Source organism: Mandrillus leucophaeus, unplaced genomic scaffold (assembly GCF_000951045.1).
Source record: "Mandrillus leucophaeus isolate KB7577 unplaced genomic scaffold, Mleu.le_1.0 Scaffold389, whole genome shotgun sequence".
NCBI lineage: Eukaryota > Metazoa > Chordata > Mammalia > Primates > Cercopithecidae > Mandrillus > Mandrillus leucophaeus.
Window position 1 is genome coordinate 4,976,953 of NW_012104131.1, and position 21,522 is coordinate 4,998,474.

A 21,522-nucleotide genomic window follows, 5' to 3' on the forward strand; every position below is an offset into this window, starting at 1 on the left:
AGTTGTCCTTATAAAAATATATTTGCATTTAGGTCATTAAAATTGAAATTGACCAATTCAAACAATTTAAAGGAAAGAAATAATAATTCTGTAGTTCTAAAGTCAGTTTTCTGCAAGAAGAAAAAAAAGAGACAATTAATTAGATAACCTATTGTCTTATTTAAAAAGGAAAGAGAGAGAGGATGGAGGCATATTTAACAAGCAAATGGAAGGGAAAAAAAAGCAGGGGTTTACAATCCTAGTCTCTGATGAAACAGACTTTAAACCAACAAAGATCAGAAAAGACAAAGAAGGGCATTACATAATGGTAAAGGGATCAATGCAAGAAGAAGACCTAACTATCCTAAATATATATGCACCCAATACAGGAGCACCCAGATTCATAAAACAAGTTCTTAGAGACCTACAAGGAGACTTAGACTCCCTCGTGATAATAGTGGGAGACTTTAACACCCCACTCTCAATATTAGACAGATCAAGACAGAAAAATTAACAAGGATATTCAGGACCTGAACTCAGCTCTGGATCAGGGGACATAATAGATGTCTGCAGAACTCTCCACCCCAAATCAGTAGAATATACATTCTTCTCAGCGCCACATGGCACTTTTTCTAAAATCAACCACATAATTACAAGTAAAACACTCCTCAGCAAATGCAAAAGAATGGAAATTATATAAATAATGTATAAATTATAATTTGTATAATGTATACATTATAATTTCCATTATGTATTATGGAAATTATTATAAAATATAACCACAGTCCAATCAAATTAGAACTCAGGATTAAGAAATTACTCAGAACCACACAACTACATAGAAATTCAGCAACCTGCTCCTGCATGACTCCTGCGTAAATAAAGAAATTAAGGCAGAAATCAAGAAGTTCTTTGAAACCAATGAGAACAAAGAAAAAACATACCAGAATCTCTGGGACATAGCTAAAACAGTGTTAAGAGGGAAATTTATAGCACTAAATGCCCACATCAGAAAGCTGGGAAGATCTCAAATCAACACCCTAACATCACAATTGAAAGAACTAGAGAAGCAAGAGCAAACAAATTCAAAAGCTAGCAGAAGACAAGAAATAACTACAGTAAGAACAGAACTGAAGGAGATAGAGACATGAAAAACCCCCAAAAAAGCAATGAATTCAAGAGCCGGCTTTTTGAAAAGATTAACAAAATAGACAGACCACTAGCTAGACTAATAAAGAAGAAAAGAGAAGAATCAAATAGACACAATAAAAAAATGATAAAGGGGATGTCACTACTGACCCTACAGAAATACAAACCACCATCAGAGAATACTATAAACACCTCTATGCAGATAAACTAGAAAATCTAGAAGAAATGGATAATTTCCTACACTCATACACCCTCCCAAGACTAAACCAGTAAGAAGTGAAATCACTGAATAAACTAATAACAAGTTCTGAAATTGAGGCAGTAATAGCCTACCAACCAAAAAAAAGCCCAGGACCAGATGGATTTATAGCTGAATTCTACCAGAGGTACAAAGAGGAGCTGGTACCATTCCTTCTAAAACTATTCCAAACAACAAAAAAAAGAGGGACTCCTCCCTAACTCATTTTATGGGGCCAGAATCATCCCGATACCAAAACCCAGCAGAGACACACACACAAAAAAGAGAAAACTTCAGACCAATATCCCTAATGAACATCGACGTGGAAGTCCTCTATAAAATACTGGCAAACCAAATCCAGCAGCGCATCAAAAAGTTTATCCACCATGATCAAGTCAGCTTCATCCCTGGGACGCAAGTCTGGTTCAACATATCCAAATCAATAAACATAATCCATCACATAAACAGAACCAATGACAAAAATCACATCATTATCTCAGTAGATGCAGGAAAGGCCTTTGATAAAATTCAACATCCCTTCATGTTAAAAACTATCAATAAACTAGACATTGATGGAACATATCTCAAAATAATAAGAACTATTTATGACAAACCCATAGCCAATATCATACTGAATAGGCAAATGCGGGAAACATTCCCTTTTGAAACTGACACAAGACAAGAATGCCCTCTCTCACCACTCCTATTTAATATAGTATTGGAAGTTCTGGCCAGGGCAATCAGGCAAGAGAAAGAAATAGGAAGAGAAGAAGTCAGATTGTCTCTGTTGGCAGATGACATGATTCTATATTAAAAAACCCCATCTTCTCAGCCCAAACACTTCTTAAGCTGATAAGCAACTTCAGCAAAGTCTCAGGATACAAAATCAATGTGCAAAAATCACAAGCATTCTGATACACCAACAATAGACAAGCAGAGGGCCAAATCATAAATGAACTTCCATTCACAATTGCTATGAAGAGAATAAAATACCTAGGAATGCAACTTACAAGGGGTGTGAAGGACTTCTTCAAGGAGAACTACAAACCACTGCTCAAGGAAATAAGAGAGGACACAAACAAATGGAAAAACATTCTATGTTCATGAATGGGAAGAATCAATATCGTGAAAATGGCCATACTGTCCAAAGTAATTTATAGATTCAATGCTATTGCTATCAAGCTACCATTGACTTTCTTCACAGAAATAGAAAAATCTACTTTAAATTTCATATGGAACCAAAAAAGAGCTGATATAGCCAAGACAATCCTAAGCAAAAATAACAAAGCTGGAGGCATCATGCTACCTGACTTCAAACTATACTACATGGCTATGGTAACCAAAACAGCATGGTACTGGTACCAAAACAGATGTATAGACCAATGGAACAGAACAGAGGCCTCAGAAATATCATCACACATATACAACCTGATATTCAACAAACCTGACAAAAGCAATGAGGAAAGGATTCCCTATTTCATAAATAGTGCTGGGAAAACTGGCTAGCCATATGCTGAAAACTGAAATTGGACCTTCCTTACACCTTATACAAAAATTAGCTCAAAATGGATTAAAGACTTAAATGTAAAAACCAACACTATAAAAACTCTAGAAGAAGACCTAGGCAATACCATTTAGGACATAGGCTTGGGCAGACTTCATGACTAAAGCAACAGAAGCAATTACAACAAAAGCCAAAATTGACAAATATATATAATTAAACTAAAGAGCTTCTGCACAGAAAAAGAAACTAGCACCAGACTGAACAGGCAACCTACAGAATAGGAGAAAATTTCTCCAATCTACCCATCTGACAAAGATCTAATATCTAGAATCTACAAGGAACTTAAAATTTACAAGAAAAAAGCAACCCCATCAAAAAGTTGGTGAGGATATGAACAGACATTCTCAAAAGAACACATTTATGTGGCCAACAAATATATGAAAAAAATCTCATCGTCACCAATCATTAGAAAAATGAAAATTAAAACCACAATGAGATATCATCTCATGATAGTCAGAATGATAATTATTAAAATATCAAGAAGCAAAGATGCTGGCAAGACTGTGCAAAAATAGGAATGCTTTTACACTGTTGGTGGGAGTGTAAATTAGTTCAACCACTGTGAAAGACAGTGTGGCAATTCCTCAAGAATCTAGGACCAGAAATACCATTTGACCCTGTATTCTGAAAAGGTAAAAACTATTTTTAAAAGCACATGACTACAATATCATTTCTGTGTCTACAAACAATAATTGTCAATAATTTCTGTGATAGTTTGTCTCCAAGATGACCATAACTGATTGATTCCTTCCCTTCCACATGCATATTATTTCCCTGTCAAGAGGTAGAGACCATTCCTCTACTTTCATGAATCTGGGATGTCCTGCTTCTGCTTTTCCCAACAGAATATGGCATAAGCGAGGCTATAGAAGTTCCAGACCTTGACCTGAAGAAGCCTGGAAGTTTCCTCTTCTTTTGGGAGTGCTGAGTCAACACATCTTACTACCCTGCTAAAGAGACCGTAAGAGAGAACATATCTATTTATTTGTTGATTGATCAAACTATCTATCTACATATATAGAAAGAGAGATAGAGAGAGAGACCCAGCCATTCCAGCATCTTGGGAGAGCCCAGCCCTCCAACTATCTTCATCGAAATACTAGACATGTGAATGAAGCCTTCTTGGATTCTCCACACAAGCTCCTCCACCAACTAAATATCACTGAATTACCCCAGTTGACATTCTGTGGAGAAGAAAAATTGCCTAGCCAAGACCTGCCTAAATTTTGGATCCATAGAATCATAAATAACAAAATGATTAAGTCACTATGTTTTGGTTTGATTTGATACAAGGAATAGGTAACTAAAACAATTCTGTAACATTATCAATATTCAGTCAATGTTCAACTTTATCCAATCAGTTTTTAAATATTTTGGATGCAGTTGGTTTGTTTGAACCAGGATTTCAACAGATAACCCTAGAACTCAAAACAATAATGAAAATGTTTTATGCATCTGTAAACATTTCCCATTTTATTAACTAATTTTATAAAAAATATCTGATGTACTATGGTAGCTCTGCATAGATAGGTGGTTTTTGCAAAGATTACTATCTACATTAAACAGATTTTTTTTAAAAAAATAACTAGATCTAGAGATTAAATGGCATATCAGAACAATTATATCTGGACTTCAAATCCAGATAGTAGAATTTAAGGTCTAGTACTCTTTCCTTTATTCCAAACATGGTTGAGCCTTCAAAGATTTGTATTACCTGATTGGGTCTAATAAGATTTGCTATTATTGGAACCATAAAGAAACAAGTATTTCTCTACTCTTCATCCTTATACCCTGTGATGTATTTATTTCTGAAATATATCCCCTCCTCTCAATCTCTGCCACGTGGTTCCTAGTGTAGGCTTCCATTATTTCCCTCCTGGAATACCAAAGTCCTAATTGATCTCTAAGTATCTGGTCTTGATCCTCTTTCATTTTTCCTCCATTCCATTGCCAGATGCATCTGTCTAAAACCAAACTTGGCCATCTTGATTCCTCTGCCTAATAATATTTAATAATTCTCAAACTGATATCCATAGAAGGAAATGTTCTCAGAAGGCCACGAGTTCTCCTGGAAAATCTTTAAAATTCCTATATCTTGGTGAAAATGTAAAACAATAAATATAAGAAACTTTTGAATCATTAAGATGATTACCTAATAACAAAGTACTGCCATCTACCTAACTACAGTAACGATGATTGCATTTGGATTTACCTCACGATGCTAATGCTTGCTATATAAATAAAGCTTTTTGAAATTGTTTGGCTATTAAAAGTCATAAGACAATTAAACAATCACATAAAACATGCATAATGATGCAGAAGTCAAAAGAACCTGGACCATAACATTTGATACCATACCGGTTTCTACAAATGCATTGTCAAAACACACTCCATGTTAAACATACCAAATTACAGTGGTTCTGTATCAATGGGCATACTGGAATATAACAAATGAACTCCCAGTACTAAGAGATAATGTGTTTAGATAATCACTTAACGTAGAACTCAATAATGCCCTAAAGCTGAACTTAAGTAAAGAAAAACGTTTGTATAATTTTCAAGTAATACCATTTAAATTGGCTTTTGAAGCGTAATAGGAACAGAGTTCACATTAAGAATTAGGTTACATTATCTTGATAAGACAATTAAATCTTTGAAGTTGGTAATACTATTCTGACAACATACTTTTTCAAAAAAGACATTAAGATTAGAATAGAGAAAAATATTTTGTCTATTAGATTAAACCATACACCATAGCCAAATTTCAATCATTTTTGATCTACAAAAATGTAAAATATTGAGTTAGTAATGAGAGTTTGAATTCACTGGTTTATAGATATTTTATTTTCAAGTGTTTTCATTTTTTGTCATTGCATTAGTTTTTTCAGGGCTACCATAATAAACTACCACAAGCTGAGAGACTTAAGACAACAGAAGTTTATTTTCGCACAATTTTGGGGTCTAGAAGTCTCAAATCAAGATGTTGGCAAGGTTGTTTCCTTCTGGAGGTTCTGAGGGAAAACATATCCTGTGCCTGTCTCTATTCGAGGTTCTGGTGGCTATGGACAATCCATAGCATTCCTTGGCTTCAACTATATCTGCTCCCGTAACACATGGCATTCTCCTTGTGTGTCTTTGTGTCTCTGTATCCAGACTTCTCTCTTCTTACAGGGATATCAGTTACTGGATTAAGGCCAACCCCAAACCACTGTGACCGCATGTTAACTTGATTTATATCTACAAAAACCCTCTTTCCATATAAAGTAACATTCATAAGTACTGGGAATTATGACTTCAACGTATTATTTTAGGGTACACAATTTAACTCACAAGTCACATTAAGAGGTACAAGCATAAGTTCTAATCTGGTTTTATTTTTGAATATATTTATCTAACATTGTAAATAAGAATAATATAAATCCTGCAATAATTGTCTTTCCTTTTCAAAAACAGCCTGTATATTATTCCTGTATGAGAAGGTTGACCTAAAGTACAGAGCCTGAGATCCCTATCCTGTCACATTAGACCTTCAGCAACCTGGGACTGGCCCTCTCCATGGCCATCCTCCACCTTACTTCCCTGGCATTTTATTCTTTAACAAAATATAAGGCTGCTTACAATTCCCCAACACACAATACATGATTTTATGCTTTCTTCCCCTTGTTCATTCTGTCCCCTCTGCTTGTAATGTCCTTCCCTTCCCAACTTCCTCATCCCTTAGCTGTGTCCTTTTCTGACTCCTATTCAGTCTCAGTTCAACTGCCATCTTTTCCCAAAAATCCTCTGTGAAGACCACCCACCTCCTCCATCAGCACCATCACCAATCCCAGGCCCTGAGTGAAGTGGACCTTAAGGGGACTCCCGTTTTCCCACACATCTGTCCCCCAACAGACTATAAATTCCAAGATCTCAGGGACAGTGTCTTCCCCATGTTTCAATCTCCAGCTCTTAGCACAGTGGTCATCTCAATGTTAAATGAAGGTGTTCGTATGTGGGATGGAAAGAGTTTCAGCCATAGTTCCAAGATTGCTGCTTGCATTCTAATTTATACTTCTGCTGAAAGAGGTATTGCAATTGTCCCATGTGGGAGGTTAGTATCAGAAGTTTGTCACCTAAGCAGTGAGCAAATTCACACAAATATACCTGTCATTAAAAGTGACTTATTTTTCCTCTTTGATTGACTGCATACCTTTTTTATAAAAGAGATTTGTGGATTTAGGGATATGGAAAGATCTCAGCAGCTCAAAAATTTTAGTTTTGTTTTGCTGGAGTGCCCTGGATACACAGGAATCTAATGGAAGAAAGGACTAGAAAGATAGAATGGGTCCATATTTTAAATGACTTTAATGACTTTGAAAGCCAAAATAAGGCTGTATATTTTGCTTTCTATATACTGAGTAGTTCTGTTTTTTTAGAAAGGAGCAGGCCGGGCGCGGTGGCTCAAGCCTGTAATCCCAGCACTTTGGGAGGCCGAGACGGGCGGATCACGAGGTCAGGAGATCGAGACCATCCTGGCTAACACGGTGAAACCCCGTCTCTACTAAAAATACAAAAAAAAAAACTAGCCGGGCGAGGTGGCGGGCGCCTGTAGTCCCAGCTGCTCGGGAGGCTGAGGCAGGAGAATTGCGCGAACCCGGGAGGCGGAGCTTGCAGTGAGCAGAGATCGCGCCACTGCACTCCAGCCTGGGTGACAGAGCCAGACTCCGTCTCAAAAAAAAAAAAAGAAAGGAGCATGACATAACTAATTTTGTACAGACCAAAATGTCACACACTGGTTCTCTATACTAAGCATAATGGGATCAGAGTTCTATTAATCTGTACTTCTAAAATGACAGATAATTTAATTACTCCCATTTGGATTTTGAAAGTCATATACTTATATATGTGTGTATCCTGGACTTTTAATATTTCACAGATAATAAAATCACTTTATTTTCCAGATTGCTCTTTTGCTAATAATTAGCCACCATCATTTCTCATAATAGCTTAAAATAAAACCCTGCTCTCTCTATAAACTGGCTGGTTCAAATTTACACTGAACTGATTAAGTGGTCAGGTCAGATTCTTTATTATTTTTTTGAAAACTAGTTAAAGCAGTTTAGCAGTTATCAAAAAGCAGCTTTGCCTATTTTAGCTGAATCTTTTGTTATATTTAAAAGTTATATTGTATCTCATTTGGGGTTATTTAACTTTTAAAGTCCTTTTAAAAATAGGGATGATAACTAAATATGTGGGGATAAAAAGTTATGAGATATGACAATAAATATAAGATTTAAATTTCAAGTGCACCTGACATAATTCATTATTACAGTCAAATTAAACCAACATAAATAGAATTGCCAAAAACACAGAAATAACACGCTCTGACTAACCAATGGGAGATTACCTGAGATCCATGCTGCATAGCTGACAATGTATTAACTGTGTTTAGAATAATCTAGTCTATGGAACTGTATTCAGTGAAGTTAACTTTGAAATAGAACCATTGTATATGTGTGAGATATTCATAGCATTAAATTAGAACCCACATTTCCCTTTTTAAATGACTCTTTTTTTTTTTTTTTTTGAGATGAAGTCTTGCTCTGTCACCCAGGCTGGAGTGCAATGGCACAATCTCGGCTCACTACAACCTCCACCTCCCAGGCTCAAGCGATTCTCCTGCCTCAGCTTCCCAAGTAGCTGGGATTATAGACACATGTCACCATGCCCAGCTAATTTTTTTGTATTTTAATAGAGACGGGGTTTCACCACGTTGCCCAGGTGGGTCTTGAACTCCTGACCTCAGGTGATCCACACACCTCGGCCTCCCAAAGTACTGGGATTACAGGCGTGAGTCACTGTGCCCGGACTTAAATGACTTTATATGCCATTTGTGGAGCCATTACAAAATTTCAGCTTTTTAAAACCCATATATTAAGGCTTACATTTTACCCAATAAATTACATTTATTGGGTAGCTAGGTAACCTTTTGGTTTTGACTTTTGTTGCTAAAACTTAGTCTTAACTCACTAAATCATGGACTTTTCTACTTGGTAGAGACAAAACTGTACTTTAGCTTTCACTTTTTTCAGGTAAACTAAAACTCTAAAAGGTGAACTGCTTTAGTTTATCTGATGCCTTATAAGGAGGATAGATCTTGGAGGTGAAGTACCACTTGGTGTCTAAACATCTTACAGCATTTCCAGGTCAATATTCTGAACATCTCCTTGTAGCATTTTCTTTTTGCAATTCTCTAAATGAGATGAAAGAGTTGGAATGAAAGTGTATTTGTCCCAAAATATCAAATACTCTCTCAACCTTTTAAGGAAAAGCCTCTTTTGTATTCATTTTAATTTCATTTGCCTTTTTTCCCCTAATGTTAAAAACAGATTGCAGGTGGGAAATTCTGCTTAATTAAAATTTGAATGAGTTGGGTTTAATTTATCAAGGTTTAATTATAAATTAAATATATGTAAATTAAATGTGACCATGGATCCAAGTAGACTGCTTCTATTCATTACAACTAATCCTTTCCTAGATTTGAAAACTGCATTACTAATATATCAAAACCGACTTTGCGATTTTCTAAAAACAGCCATATATTTTTACATCTGAGGAGTACTATGTTCCAAAGGAAACAGTAACATTCCTCAGTATCTCAGCGGCAATATTTATTATCTTTTCAGTGAAATTCATATTTATCAAGAAATGCCAGTGTGATTTTCTTGAGCCAAATACACTGTATAATAGAAGTTATATGGGTTTATTTAATGTATGTGTGTGTTTCATAAATACTTCCAAATAACATGAATTCTCTCTAATAAATTTTACTGTATAATTAGTTCCCTTAATATTTTATAGGCTTACCAGATTAAAAATGGCATATTTATGTAGTATATGCTTTTCTTTTCCACATTCAGGTTCTCTCTTTAGGAGCAGATGTCCTACCTGAATACAAACTGCAGACGCCACGCATCAACAAGTTTACAATATTGCACTACAGCCCTTTCAAGGCAGTCTGGGACTGGCTTATCCTGCTGTTGGTCATATACACTGCTATATTTACTCCATACTCTGCAGCCTTCCTCCTCAATGACAGAGAAGAACAGAAAAGACGAGAATGTGGCTATTCTTGTAGCCCTTTGAATGTGGTAGACTTGATTGTGGATATTATGTTTATCATAGATATTTTAATAAACTTCAGAACAACATATGTAAATCAGAATGAAGAAGTGGTAAGTGATCCCGCCAAAATAGCAATACACTACTTCAAAGGCTGGTTCCTGATTGACATGGTTGCAGCAATTCCTTTTGACTTGCTGATTTTTGGATCGGGTTCTGATGAGGTAAGAACTGCTTAAGATTCTTATTTTCTGAAAGACTGCAATTATAAAAGTGAATCTGTTTTAACTGCAAAAAGAATAGTTGCTTTGCAAGCTTCTTGTATCTCACAGGTAAAATTCATTTTCAATTGGGGATGCTACAGAATGAAATGAAACCATTTTGCCATTGCAAATCGAATTCTTTCTCTTTTTGCTAAGAGATGTAAAAGATTCTCCATTCTTTATCTACCAAATTAAACTGGGAAACAAGTGGTCCATAGCACACACCACATTCCCAGGATTTAAAATCTCTACTTACTAACTTCATGGGTGTAAAAGTGTCAAATATTAAGTATGCCTCTGTTTTTCTTAATTCATTATTAAGGTTTGAGACAGCAGAGATTTGGTTTTTGTTCAAATTATGCAAAGAGGGCACCTTCTGGAATGTCCTATTCAAAAATGCATTTTCTTAAATAATTTTCAGCTTGGAAAGTACTTTTTTTGTATCCCATTACCTAATAAAATTGGAAACTAAGAAAATATGAGAAGTGTACGTATTGTGCGTTTTCTGGATAGAAGGTCCAGAACTTTAATCAGCTCCTCAAAAGATTCTTTGATCCAAAAGAAGTTAAGTTTTCCTACAGTTCCTTTCATCTAATTTCCATTATTTTTACCATTTATAAACTTTCTGGATTCTATAATGGAAAGATTTTCAGAATGCTTAAAAGTAGTTCCAAAGGAATAGGTTGAAAAAGATAACCTCAATATGTTGGATTTTTTTAAATCGTGTATTTTTCTACATAAGGACCCTGCCCTGCACCAACTTCCTCCTTTCTCCCACAAAGAGGAGGCCAACTCCTCTTGGCAGATGGTTGCTTCCTAGCTAATGAAGGTTTTAGAACAAGATAATCCTCCTCGACCAAGGGGAACCAAAAGATTTTATTTCTAAATCTATTTATTTGTTAGAAATAAACTCGCTCCTATAGAATATGCTGATAGAACTCTGAGTCAGTTAAAAGCAGGGCAATGAAACAATACATTTTTCCTGGGTTCTACAATTTTAAACAAAGTCCCAACCTGACTCCCCTCATCTGTAAAAGTATGATAATAATATTACCTTCTCCCTTTGCTTTTTTTTCTAATTTGAGACTCTAATGAGATAATACATGTGACTTAGCAAAATACCTTTTAAAAATCAGCTGTTCTTAAATTAGCTGAACTTTTAATGTTAGCTACTCCTAACTTTGGGTTTTAACTAAAAGACAAGAGAGTGAAATACTTCTTTATTAATATATATCTTTGAGTTTCTTATAATGGGTGATTCATATCATTACACATGTCATATCAACTTATGTTGATGAACAGTAAAATAAAAACTCATTCTTTCAGAAGTTAAAATATATTCACCAACAGCAAACACTAGTGATTTTGTAGATAAGCTTAGAAGTATAATGGGAGAAGTTTTAAGAAGCTTGTGTCTTTTAAATTTTAAAGTCTGGATTTTAAAATGCCCTGAAAATTCTGGACATAATGTTAGTGTTACCCCCAAATTAAAATCTAGTACTGCTGCCAATGTAGATCTTAGAACTAGAAGTAACCACAGGTAATCATCTAGTTCAATCCTCTGCCTAGGAAGCTAAAGTATTATTATTCCCATTTTACAGATGAGACTGTTGAAACCTAGAATTGTTCAGTGATGCACTCAGTCCTATTTTCTGCATTACTCTTAGTTACTAATATAATACTTTATTCATTCAAAAAAAATTTTTGTTGGGTACCCTTCAAAGTGACAGGCAGTGTCCTAGGTTTTGAGATTCAGAAGTAAATCAAACAAAGTTTGTGTTCTCCAGAAACTTACATTCTAGGATTGAGGAAGAGAGGTAGGGGATGGCAGAGGGCGCAAGACAGTTAATAAACAAACCACCAAACACAGTGCAGAATGGTTTCAGGAAAGAGTAAATGCTGTGATGATAACAAAGCAGGTGAATGCGATAGAGAACGACCTGGATGGATGGCTAATTTGAATTGGAAATTACAAAAGGCCAATAAGGAGAGGCCATTTGAGTTGAGACTTGACAGGAAGAAACCATCTACAGGAGACCGCTGTGGAGAGCATTTCACACAGAAAAAAACACTAGTGAAAATGTGGCATTTGGGCCACAAGTTTGTTATGGTAAAGGAACAGAAAGATGGCTGGTGGCTGCCAGGCTGAACCACACAGTAAGAGGTGGAATGCTAAGGTTTAAGAAGGCAGAGACAGGGACCAAATCACATAGATACGTGGGATTTCTTATTTATTCTGGCTGCAATGGAGTCTTTGGAAAGGGAATGATATTATCTGATGGACATTTTGAAGACTGCAGACTAGAGAGTCAGGCTAGGAGCAGGGAACTAGTTCAGACCACATGTGGTGATGCAGGACAAAACAACAGCTTGGTTGCAACAGAAATGAAGAAAAGTAAATAAATTTGGGATATATTTTGGAGGTGAGCTGCCAAGGCTTGTTGATGGATTAAGTATTGAATGGAAGAGTAGGAGAAAAAGCAGAATTAAGGGTGGTGCAAACATTTTTTTGTTGCTTGTTTATTCTCATTGAAACATTTCTTTGGTGAAGGGCAGGAGGGTTGCTGAAGTAAAATTATAAATGGTAATGCATTATTCAGATGGAAATCCTTACGGGGAAAAAGTGTGTCATGGGGAAGAAATTCCTGTTTTAGCCAGCTTAAGTTTGTGATGACTATTGGTTATTCAACTATAGGTGACATGTAGGTGAGTCAAGTACCCCATGAGCACCTAGAAAAATAATATGTGAGTATAAGAAGAGAAATGAGATCCATTAAGTTAAATATTAGATATAATCATGGCAAAGATTGGTTTGGATCAGCTTGTATATAAGAACCATGTGTCAGTTTTCTGTGCGGATCTGTTAAGGGTCTGGAGACACATATTTGACAGGTCAAAAATAAAGCCTTAAAACCTATACTTTTTTAAGTGTCAGGGATGATTTTGTTGTTTAGATATACAAGATCCAGTAGCCATATCTGGAATAAAGAGGAGTCCCAGGAGAGGGCTTTCATATGTTCATAGATGAATATTTCTACACAATAAATGCATAAGTACATAAATAAATGCATAAGTACACACATAAACAAATTAAGAGTGATTTTCAACAAATTATAAGAACAGTCATAATTTCTTAATTGCTGAATTTTAAGACAGAGTCTCATTCTGTCAGCCAAGCTGGAGTGCAGTGTTGTGATCTCAGCTCAATGCAGCCTCTGTCTCCCGGGCTCAAGTGATCCTCCGCCTCAGTCTACCGAGGAGCTGGGACCACAGGCAGATGCCACCATACCTGGCTAATTTTCATATTTTTTGTAGAGAGGGTTCACTATGTTGCCCAGGCTGATCTCGAACTCCAAGCTCAAGTGATCCACTGGCCTCAGCCTCCCAAAGTGCTGGAATTACAGGTGTGAGCCAGTGTACCTGGCCCTAAAATGTTTTCTATCCATCAAAGCATCATAGATGAGCTTAGAAAACGTAATTTTGTCAATGTCAAATGCCAATTTCCCTAAATATTAAGCTAATGTTTTTTACATTCAACCCTTCGAAAAAAATAGAATTTTTATCTATATTATTTAATCTATGTAACAGGTGTTAATAAATGCTAAGAGATACATTGGCATATACATTTTTACTAAAGAAGACATGGCGCGGCCGGGCTCAGTGGCTCACACCCGTAATCCCAGCACTTTGGGAGGCTGAGGCTGGCGGATCACGAGGTCAGGAGATCGAGACCATCCTGGCGAACACGATGAAACCCCGTCTCTATTAAAAATACAAAAAAAATTAGCCAGGCGTGGTGGAGGGAGCCTGTAGTCCCAGCTACTCTGGAGGCTGAGGCAGGAGAATGGCGTGAATCCGGGAGGCGGAGCTTGCAGTGAGCTGAGATCGCGCCACTGCACTCCAGCCTGGGCGACAGAGCGAGACTCCATCTCAAAAAAAAAAAAAAAATGGCACAATTGTTCATATTTTTCTAAATAACTATTTAATTTTTTTCTTACATAATTACAAATCACCTACAATAACTAGAGGATCTTCTATAATGTTAAAAAAAACATGTTGAAGAAAAATAAATACTGGCAATAACTGGGCTTGCCTTTGTCATTAATATCTTCCTGATGATGATGCCATCCAGAGAGACAATAAAAAGATTCTCTATTTCCTAATTTCTGCATCAGCAAACATCATACCACCCATTACATCAATCATTGGCAAATTTTACCTGTATCATTGGTTCAAAGGAACAATGTTATTGGCTCAGTCTCCAGAAAGTTAACTTTTGATTATCTGCCTCATATTTTCCCATATTTAGCTCATCTGTGACCAGTCTTAATTTCAGAGATATTAACAGCTGAAATCTACAAAACTCTGCTCAATTACATGCTTCATTAACCTCTCACTCCCCAGAAAATTAGGATTTTTGCAATTGATTATTTGCTTCATTGACCCCTCTCCTTTCACACTTTATGGTTATTTTTTCTGAATCCTGAATACAAGCAAAAAAGGCCTTTGAAACCTAAGTAACTACTGTGCTCTTTGAGGGAAAATTCCAATAGAAAAGAGGAATTCTGATCATAATAATATGTTTGATTTATTAGTCTGATAGATGAATTGTGAAATGGATGCAAGGAAAATCTTCGCAGATATCTGTGTGCAATCTCTGAGCATTTTGACAGCTGAACTTGATTTTTATAATAGATACCTTTAGTTTACTTCTAAACATCCAGTACAATCATGTTCAACTTTTAGGAACAGATCACATTTTGCAGACACATATACATATACATGTCTACACATAAAGTTGCTAAGTTTTCTTAGATAGTTTTTGGGAGTTTGGACAGAGGTTTCTATTGGCTTATATTTGGAGCTATTGGTCATGCCTCTAAAAATGTATGGCATGACGTATAAGAGATATGAGATCCCCAATGGAAAAATTATTTTACTTTTAGTTGATCATTTGTTCATTTGTATATGATTGATTGTCTACATTTTGCTAGAGATGGCATAAAGTATGACTCTTGGTAAAATATTTCTCAGGACAAGTCAAATTATCATTTAAAAAATATGACACCCCTAGTTATTTATTTGTTGTAACATTTGCATACTACTGTTTAGAATCACTTGATGGTCAGTTGTGTTACTGTAGAGAAAGCAAAAGTGAGTTCAAACTGCAGATAAATAAAATGTTAATTGTAAAACAAAACAAAAAAAAGTGTCTCAATAATAAAGGTTATTAAATATTGAAATGAGTTTCCCAGTAAAGCTGTAAAAATGTCCTCTTTAAAAGCCATATTTTAGAAGTATTTGTGAGGTTTGATATAAATAAATGACAATCTAGGTAATTCTCCAATGTTTTAGACACATTCAGAATATATCTCTTTGATTGTATTAGTGAATGCGTTCTTAGAAATATTGCAATGATGTAGTTAAGCTGAACAAAGGGCTAGAAACTAGTTTCCAATATTCTTGAGATTTATTGAACAAATAATAATTGAATGCTGTATGTAAACACCAGAACTTAGAGGGAATTAGCTGAAATGAAATCTAAAGCAAAATATGAGTGTGGAGTAATGACATTTATTACTTGTCTGGTGTTAACATTTCACCACTTGCAGCCAAATATTTATTGACAAAAAGGACAAATGATGGATTAAGTAGAAAACTTCAGTGATCATTCATTCTATCAAACCTGCATATGAAACCAAAGATCACCTACTTATATATTTTCATTTATGGAAGAATAATTGTATCACTTATTTAGAGGCAAAGGTTTTAGAGAGTAAATCTCTGAAATAATATATTTTAAATATAAGATTCTTAAAAATGTTTACTAAAAACTAAGGTACAATTATTTTTCAAAAATTTTTAAATATTTCTCAACAAAAGATTTTTTTCTTGTTAGTGAGTCTCTCTTTGTTTAACTGTAGACAATTCATTCTTGAGACAAGAAGTTACTTATTCTAATTTCAAGCCTTCAGAAAGAATTCCACTGGCATGAAGAGAGAATTTTGTCTGATTTATTGTAAAATATCTACCAAAAAAAGAAAACACACAGTCTTCTTGAGTCTGGACCTAGTATCTAACATACATACAAAACGTCAATTGTTTAGAATATATATATATGTATTTAAATAATGTTTAGTTTAAAAATTAATATACATAATAAAGGAAACTAACTTCTACCTCAATATAAGAAGTTATCTAGGGCTTCAGTAAACAGTGGATGTGGATATGTTTTTAAAGTTTTGAAATTGAATGATATTAATCAGCCACCCAGAAAAATGAATAATTGAATTTTTGGAAAAAGAGTTACTTTAGATTAAAAATAATAATATTGGCAAGATACATTAAAAATAAAAATCTTACATAGACCTACTTTACTGTGACATTTTGGAAAAAAGAGTTGGAAAATTATTCAATCACAATAAATGAGTTGAGCTCTGAGATAGCATGGGTGCTGGTGGGTGAAAACTTGACTTGTTAAGAGTCCATTATATCCCCTTTGCTATACTTAGTGACAGGACTAGAAAACAAAGTGCCTTGCTTCAAAGTACTGCAAAATGACTCACCTCTTTTTATATCTTATTTTCATTATGTGTTTGTATTTTATAACAATAACCACATTTTGCCATCTACTGAGTTTTTATGCTCTTTTTAGTTGCTTTCAAGACTAACAAACAGACATTTTTCTAATACCAGTGAAAAGTTCAAGAAATACCATCTAAGAGACAGTTTTTTATCTCTAGTTTCTACAATTGTTGTGAATAGATTTATGGATAGTTGCATTTATTATATTTTCAAAAATAAAAAAATTGAGATTTTCATGTCTGGGTATTACATGAAATTAGATGTGCTGGGAGATAATTATGCAATCTGAAAACAATTATACTCAGATTCTGATCTTAGCAAAATATAATAAGGTAGTTGTTGGTCCTGTTTCTCACTTGCAGGTAACATAAAGATGGCCCATTAAACTAAACAATGAGGCTAAGGGTTTAGAACAAATTGGCAGAAGATTGATAATTATTAAGTCTACTCTCTCTTAGATTTTAGTGCAATCACTTCTTTCTATTCTGCAATCTGGGGCAAGACATCTTAAGTTTTTAAAGCAATATTAAAATAATAAGCAGGAAAGAGTTATTACAATACTAAACATCATCTACAAGATGTGTTATACACAACTGTAGCTATGCCCAGCTACGGACAACGAATGCCCAGGTGTGTTAGCCACAATTTGATAACAATAGAAGTAAGGCAAGGCATCTGTTACATTGTCAAGCCAGCATATGTAGTTATTCTGGTACATGTTACAAAATTACAAGAGAATAGCTTTGACTCTTGAAGTCAATATTCACTCGTTCTTACAATGCAACTGAGAGAGATAATTACTACTTAGTAATTTCTCCCCCTTCCCCCTCCTTTGTGTCTCTGTCATTACTTCTGCAATTATTTAGCATGAATACTGTCATACATGTTGAGATTTCAACATGTCCCATTTATCTTAAACTTTCTTTCTCCAGAAATGATGTCACTTATATGTTATCATGTACATTATATTGTTTTATCTGCTTAGAGAACTTATTGTCATATAGATTTCAACTTCATTTTGATAGAATGCTAGAAGAATCATCAGAGATTTCTTTGGAAAGAAGGCAAAAAGGCAGCTTGCATGCACAGCAGATTTCATTGCTTTTCTTATCATAACATCATTTTTACTCTACCATCTTTTCAACCGGCAGAGTTATTAGTACTTATTATCACAATATGTTATCAAAACAGCTCATTTATTTTAAAGTTTTTCACTTCATTTAACCAACATTTGGAGAATTTTTATTATACTTCATTTACTTTGAGGGTCAGAGAGAAATTTTGCTCCAAAAACAAGAAAATGTTAACAATAATTCTCAAATATTTCTGATTTCTCAGGATAAGTAAACAGAACGTAGAATTAAGAGGAAAAATAAACATAGGAAGCTGAGTTGTGTAGAAATGGCAAAATGTTGAACCAGGGTGACTCCTACCAGAGTCTGAGCAGTCAGTTTGCCTACATGAAGTCCGTCTTTCAATGCCCCTGCCATTTCCCGGGGGGAGCTGCAGAGCCAGTATGGAGAGGCCCCCACTTGTGATTCCAGATATCTAAGTATTGCATTTAAAAAGGGTGGAAGCTCTTTGAACCCATTTCACAACATAGAGTTCCTGCTTACATATGGAAAGAAAAATGTAAAGGATATTTAAATAGAAACACAGAGTTCCTGTTTATTGGGTGTTATCTATAACTTTGTAAGGTTGGCCTTATTATTTATATTCACAGATGAAGAAACTGAAGCGTAAGATTAAATGAATAACTTGTCCAAGTGGACACACTGGTATGGAGGCAGAATTCAAAGATAAGTTTGTCTGTTCCAAAGTCCTAGCACATAACTGCTAAGCTAAATATTAATAATACATATATGAGAAAGTGTGCTTTTCTCTCAGGGATCCAGCCAATAATAATTTAAAGCCTATATTCATTCATAGGGAAGAAACATACTTTTGAAACTATAAAGAAGAAAAAAAGCAAGCATCTTCATTCCTCTCTGAAAAACAACTCAGTATTGGAGACAGAGAAGACTCACCTCTCTAAACATCCCCAAATGAGCAGAGACCAGAGTCCAGTTATGATAAATACATGTCAACTACACAAGCTCCTCTCACCTTTAAAGAGTTCCAATACTAACAGAGAATAATTCAGGAGAGACTAAGTGATCCCCTTTCCCTTGTGATCACAAGAAACTGTAGACACTTATTAGAACATTTTTTTTAAAGACAGGGTCTTGCTCTGTTGCCCAGGCTAGAGTGCAATGGCACAATAATAGCTCACTGCAAACTCAAATTCCTGGGCTCAAGTGATCCTCCACCTCAGCCTCCAGAGTAGCTGGGACTACAGGCACCCGCCACCATACCCAGCTAATTTATTTTATTTTATTTTATTTTAATTTTTTGTAGAGGCCGAGTCTCACTATATTGCCCAGGCTGGTCTCAAACACCTGGGCTCAAGCAATCCTACTGCTTTAGCCTGCCAAAGTACTGGGATTATAGGCACAAGCCACCACACCCAGCCAGAACATTTTAATGAAAAAGTTTTTTTAATATTTAGTGCTCCTTTGTTATCATCAATATTAATACATAGGGTGTGGTAGTTATTCCATGTGCTATTTCTTCCATTAAGATATAAGTGCTCTTAACATAGTTGGATGTGCTTTGAGAAATAAGCAGCAACAATGAACAGACAAAATGACTCAATAATTGATTGGTAAACACCATGTAACTATGGAATAATTACATGCCCTGTGAATTATACAGTACTTATAGTTGATGTTATTTAGGAAACCTAAGAAATGAGCTTGTAATTTGTACTTATCAGATTTGAAGTCCAAACAACCAGTTAAGTATCCTGTTATTATATCGAAGTATCCTATCATTAGATACCTGGTCAGTAATAATCACCCAATTAGTTGCACATGTCATAGCCAAAAGCAAAATGCAATTATAATATCACTGGGACATCAAGAAATAATTTCTCAATTTAGCACGTTTAGGAATAAAAACATGCATTTAAATGTAGTGCCTAATTCATGCATGCAATCATCCAATAAGTGTTCCCACAGTTATGGGAAGAAGGGGCTTGACTGGCTGGCTCCTTCTCATTATCCAGATCTTTTACAACTCAAATGTCAGCTCCTCAGCAAGGCCCTTCTTGGTCTTCATTTTTAAAGCCATTTCTACCCCAATCTACACCTCCAAATACCCTCTATCATATTTCTGTGCTTACTGTCATCATGTCACTTTTCTCTCTCTGAAATTAATTAATTATTTTTTAAAAATCTCTCTCTCCTCAGTAGAGTACGACCTTGTTTTCTCTTCATTAGATTAGACGCGTTTTCTATTAAATAACTGTCTCTATTAGGAAAGTAACCATGTCTGTTTGTTTGACACTATAATCCCAGTGTGTGGCCTTAGTAGGCACACAGTAACACACTAGAATTTATGTTGGTGAATAAATGAGTCACTGAGGACTTATGCAAGGCACTTAGAACATAAAACAAGACAGATTCTCTGCCGCGTGGGTCTTGCATGCCACAATACTGAATTACTGTGTCATGCACTTTCAAAGTATTTTCCAAAGCAGGTATCATATTTAAAAAAAAAAAAAGAACTAAGTTTAATACTGAGTTTAAATAGACAGTCATGCTTAATGCTACCATACTGTCTTAACCTGTTCTTGTCCACTTTGCTTCACATGAATGTACTTTGAATTGTTTACCAACTGTTTCTGACTGTGTACATTTATTTCTACAGACAACAACATTAATTGGTCTTCTGAAGACTGCCCGGCTCCTCCGTCTTGTGCGCGTGGCCAGGAAACTGGATCGATATTCAGAATACGGCGCTGCTGTTCTAATGCTCTTAATGTGCATCTTTGCCCTGATTGCTCACTGGCTGGCTTGCATTTGGTATGCGATTGGGAATGTAGAAAGGCCTTATCTGACTGACAAAATCGGATGGTTGGATTCCTTAGGACAACAAATTGGGAAACGTTACAATGACAGTGACTCAAGTTCTGGACCATCCATTAAAGACAAATACGTCACAGCACTTTATTTTACCTTCAGCAGTTTAACCAGTGTAGGATTCGGGAATGTGTCTCCTAACACGAATTCGGAGAAAATCTTTTCAATTTGTGTCATGTTGATTGGCTGTAAGTAGCTTTCTCTTCTGTTGTCTATTAGGATAGAATAATACCTTGAAATTAATATTTCTAAAGTATTTAGAGTCAGGCAAAGAAAAAATTACAGAAAATTGAGGAGATAATGGGATTACATATATGGGGACTGTATTCCATCAAATCTGATTCTCTCTGTGAAGTGGAGACACCAAAAAGGTCTTTCTGAACCTTAGGGAACTATGGGCATAAAATTGGAGCAACATGGTTTCAGGAATTGAAACTTGCAGTCCAGTGTTACTGCTATGAAAAGAGTATCTGTAATTTATTACCAATGGTTATTTTCTATTTCAAGCTGAGGCTAGATTAGAATGGGAAATTCTCATTTACACTACGTGATAGGTAGATAGATAGATAGATATAAAAAATGTTAACCATATATATCATCACAACAATTATTCTGTAAACTAATCTTTCATATACATGTGTATGTGTATATATAATATATATTATACATATAATGACCTAT

The 21,522-nt window shown here is 35.3% G+C and overlaps 1 protein-coding gene across 2 annotated transcripts in view; it reads left to right on the top strand.

Annotated features, from left to right (window-relative positions):
• The window catches only part of KCNH7 (potassium channel, voltage gated eag related subfamily H, member 7), a 458,375-nt gene that overhangs the window by 372,030 nt on the left and 64,823 nt on the right, over positions 1-21,522 (top strand). For both annotated transcript variants that reach the window (XM_011991002.1, XM_011991003.1), the window contains 2 exons: positions 9,830-10,255; positions 20,630-21,029. In XM_011991002.1, coding sequence (XP_011846392.1) covers positions 9,830-10,255; positions 20,630-21,029 — 826 coding nt within the window. The remainder of the gene's footprint in view (positions 1-9,829; positions 10,256-20,629; positions 21,030-21,522) is intronic.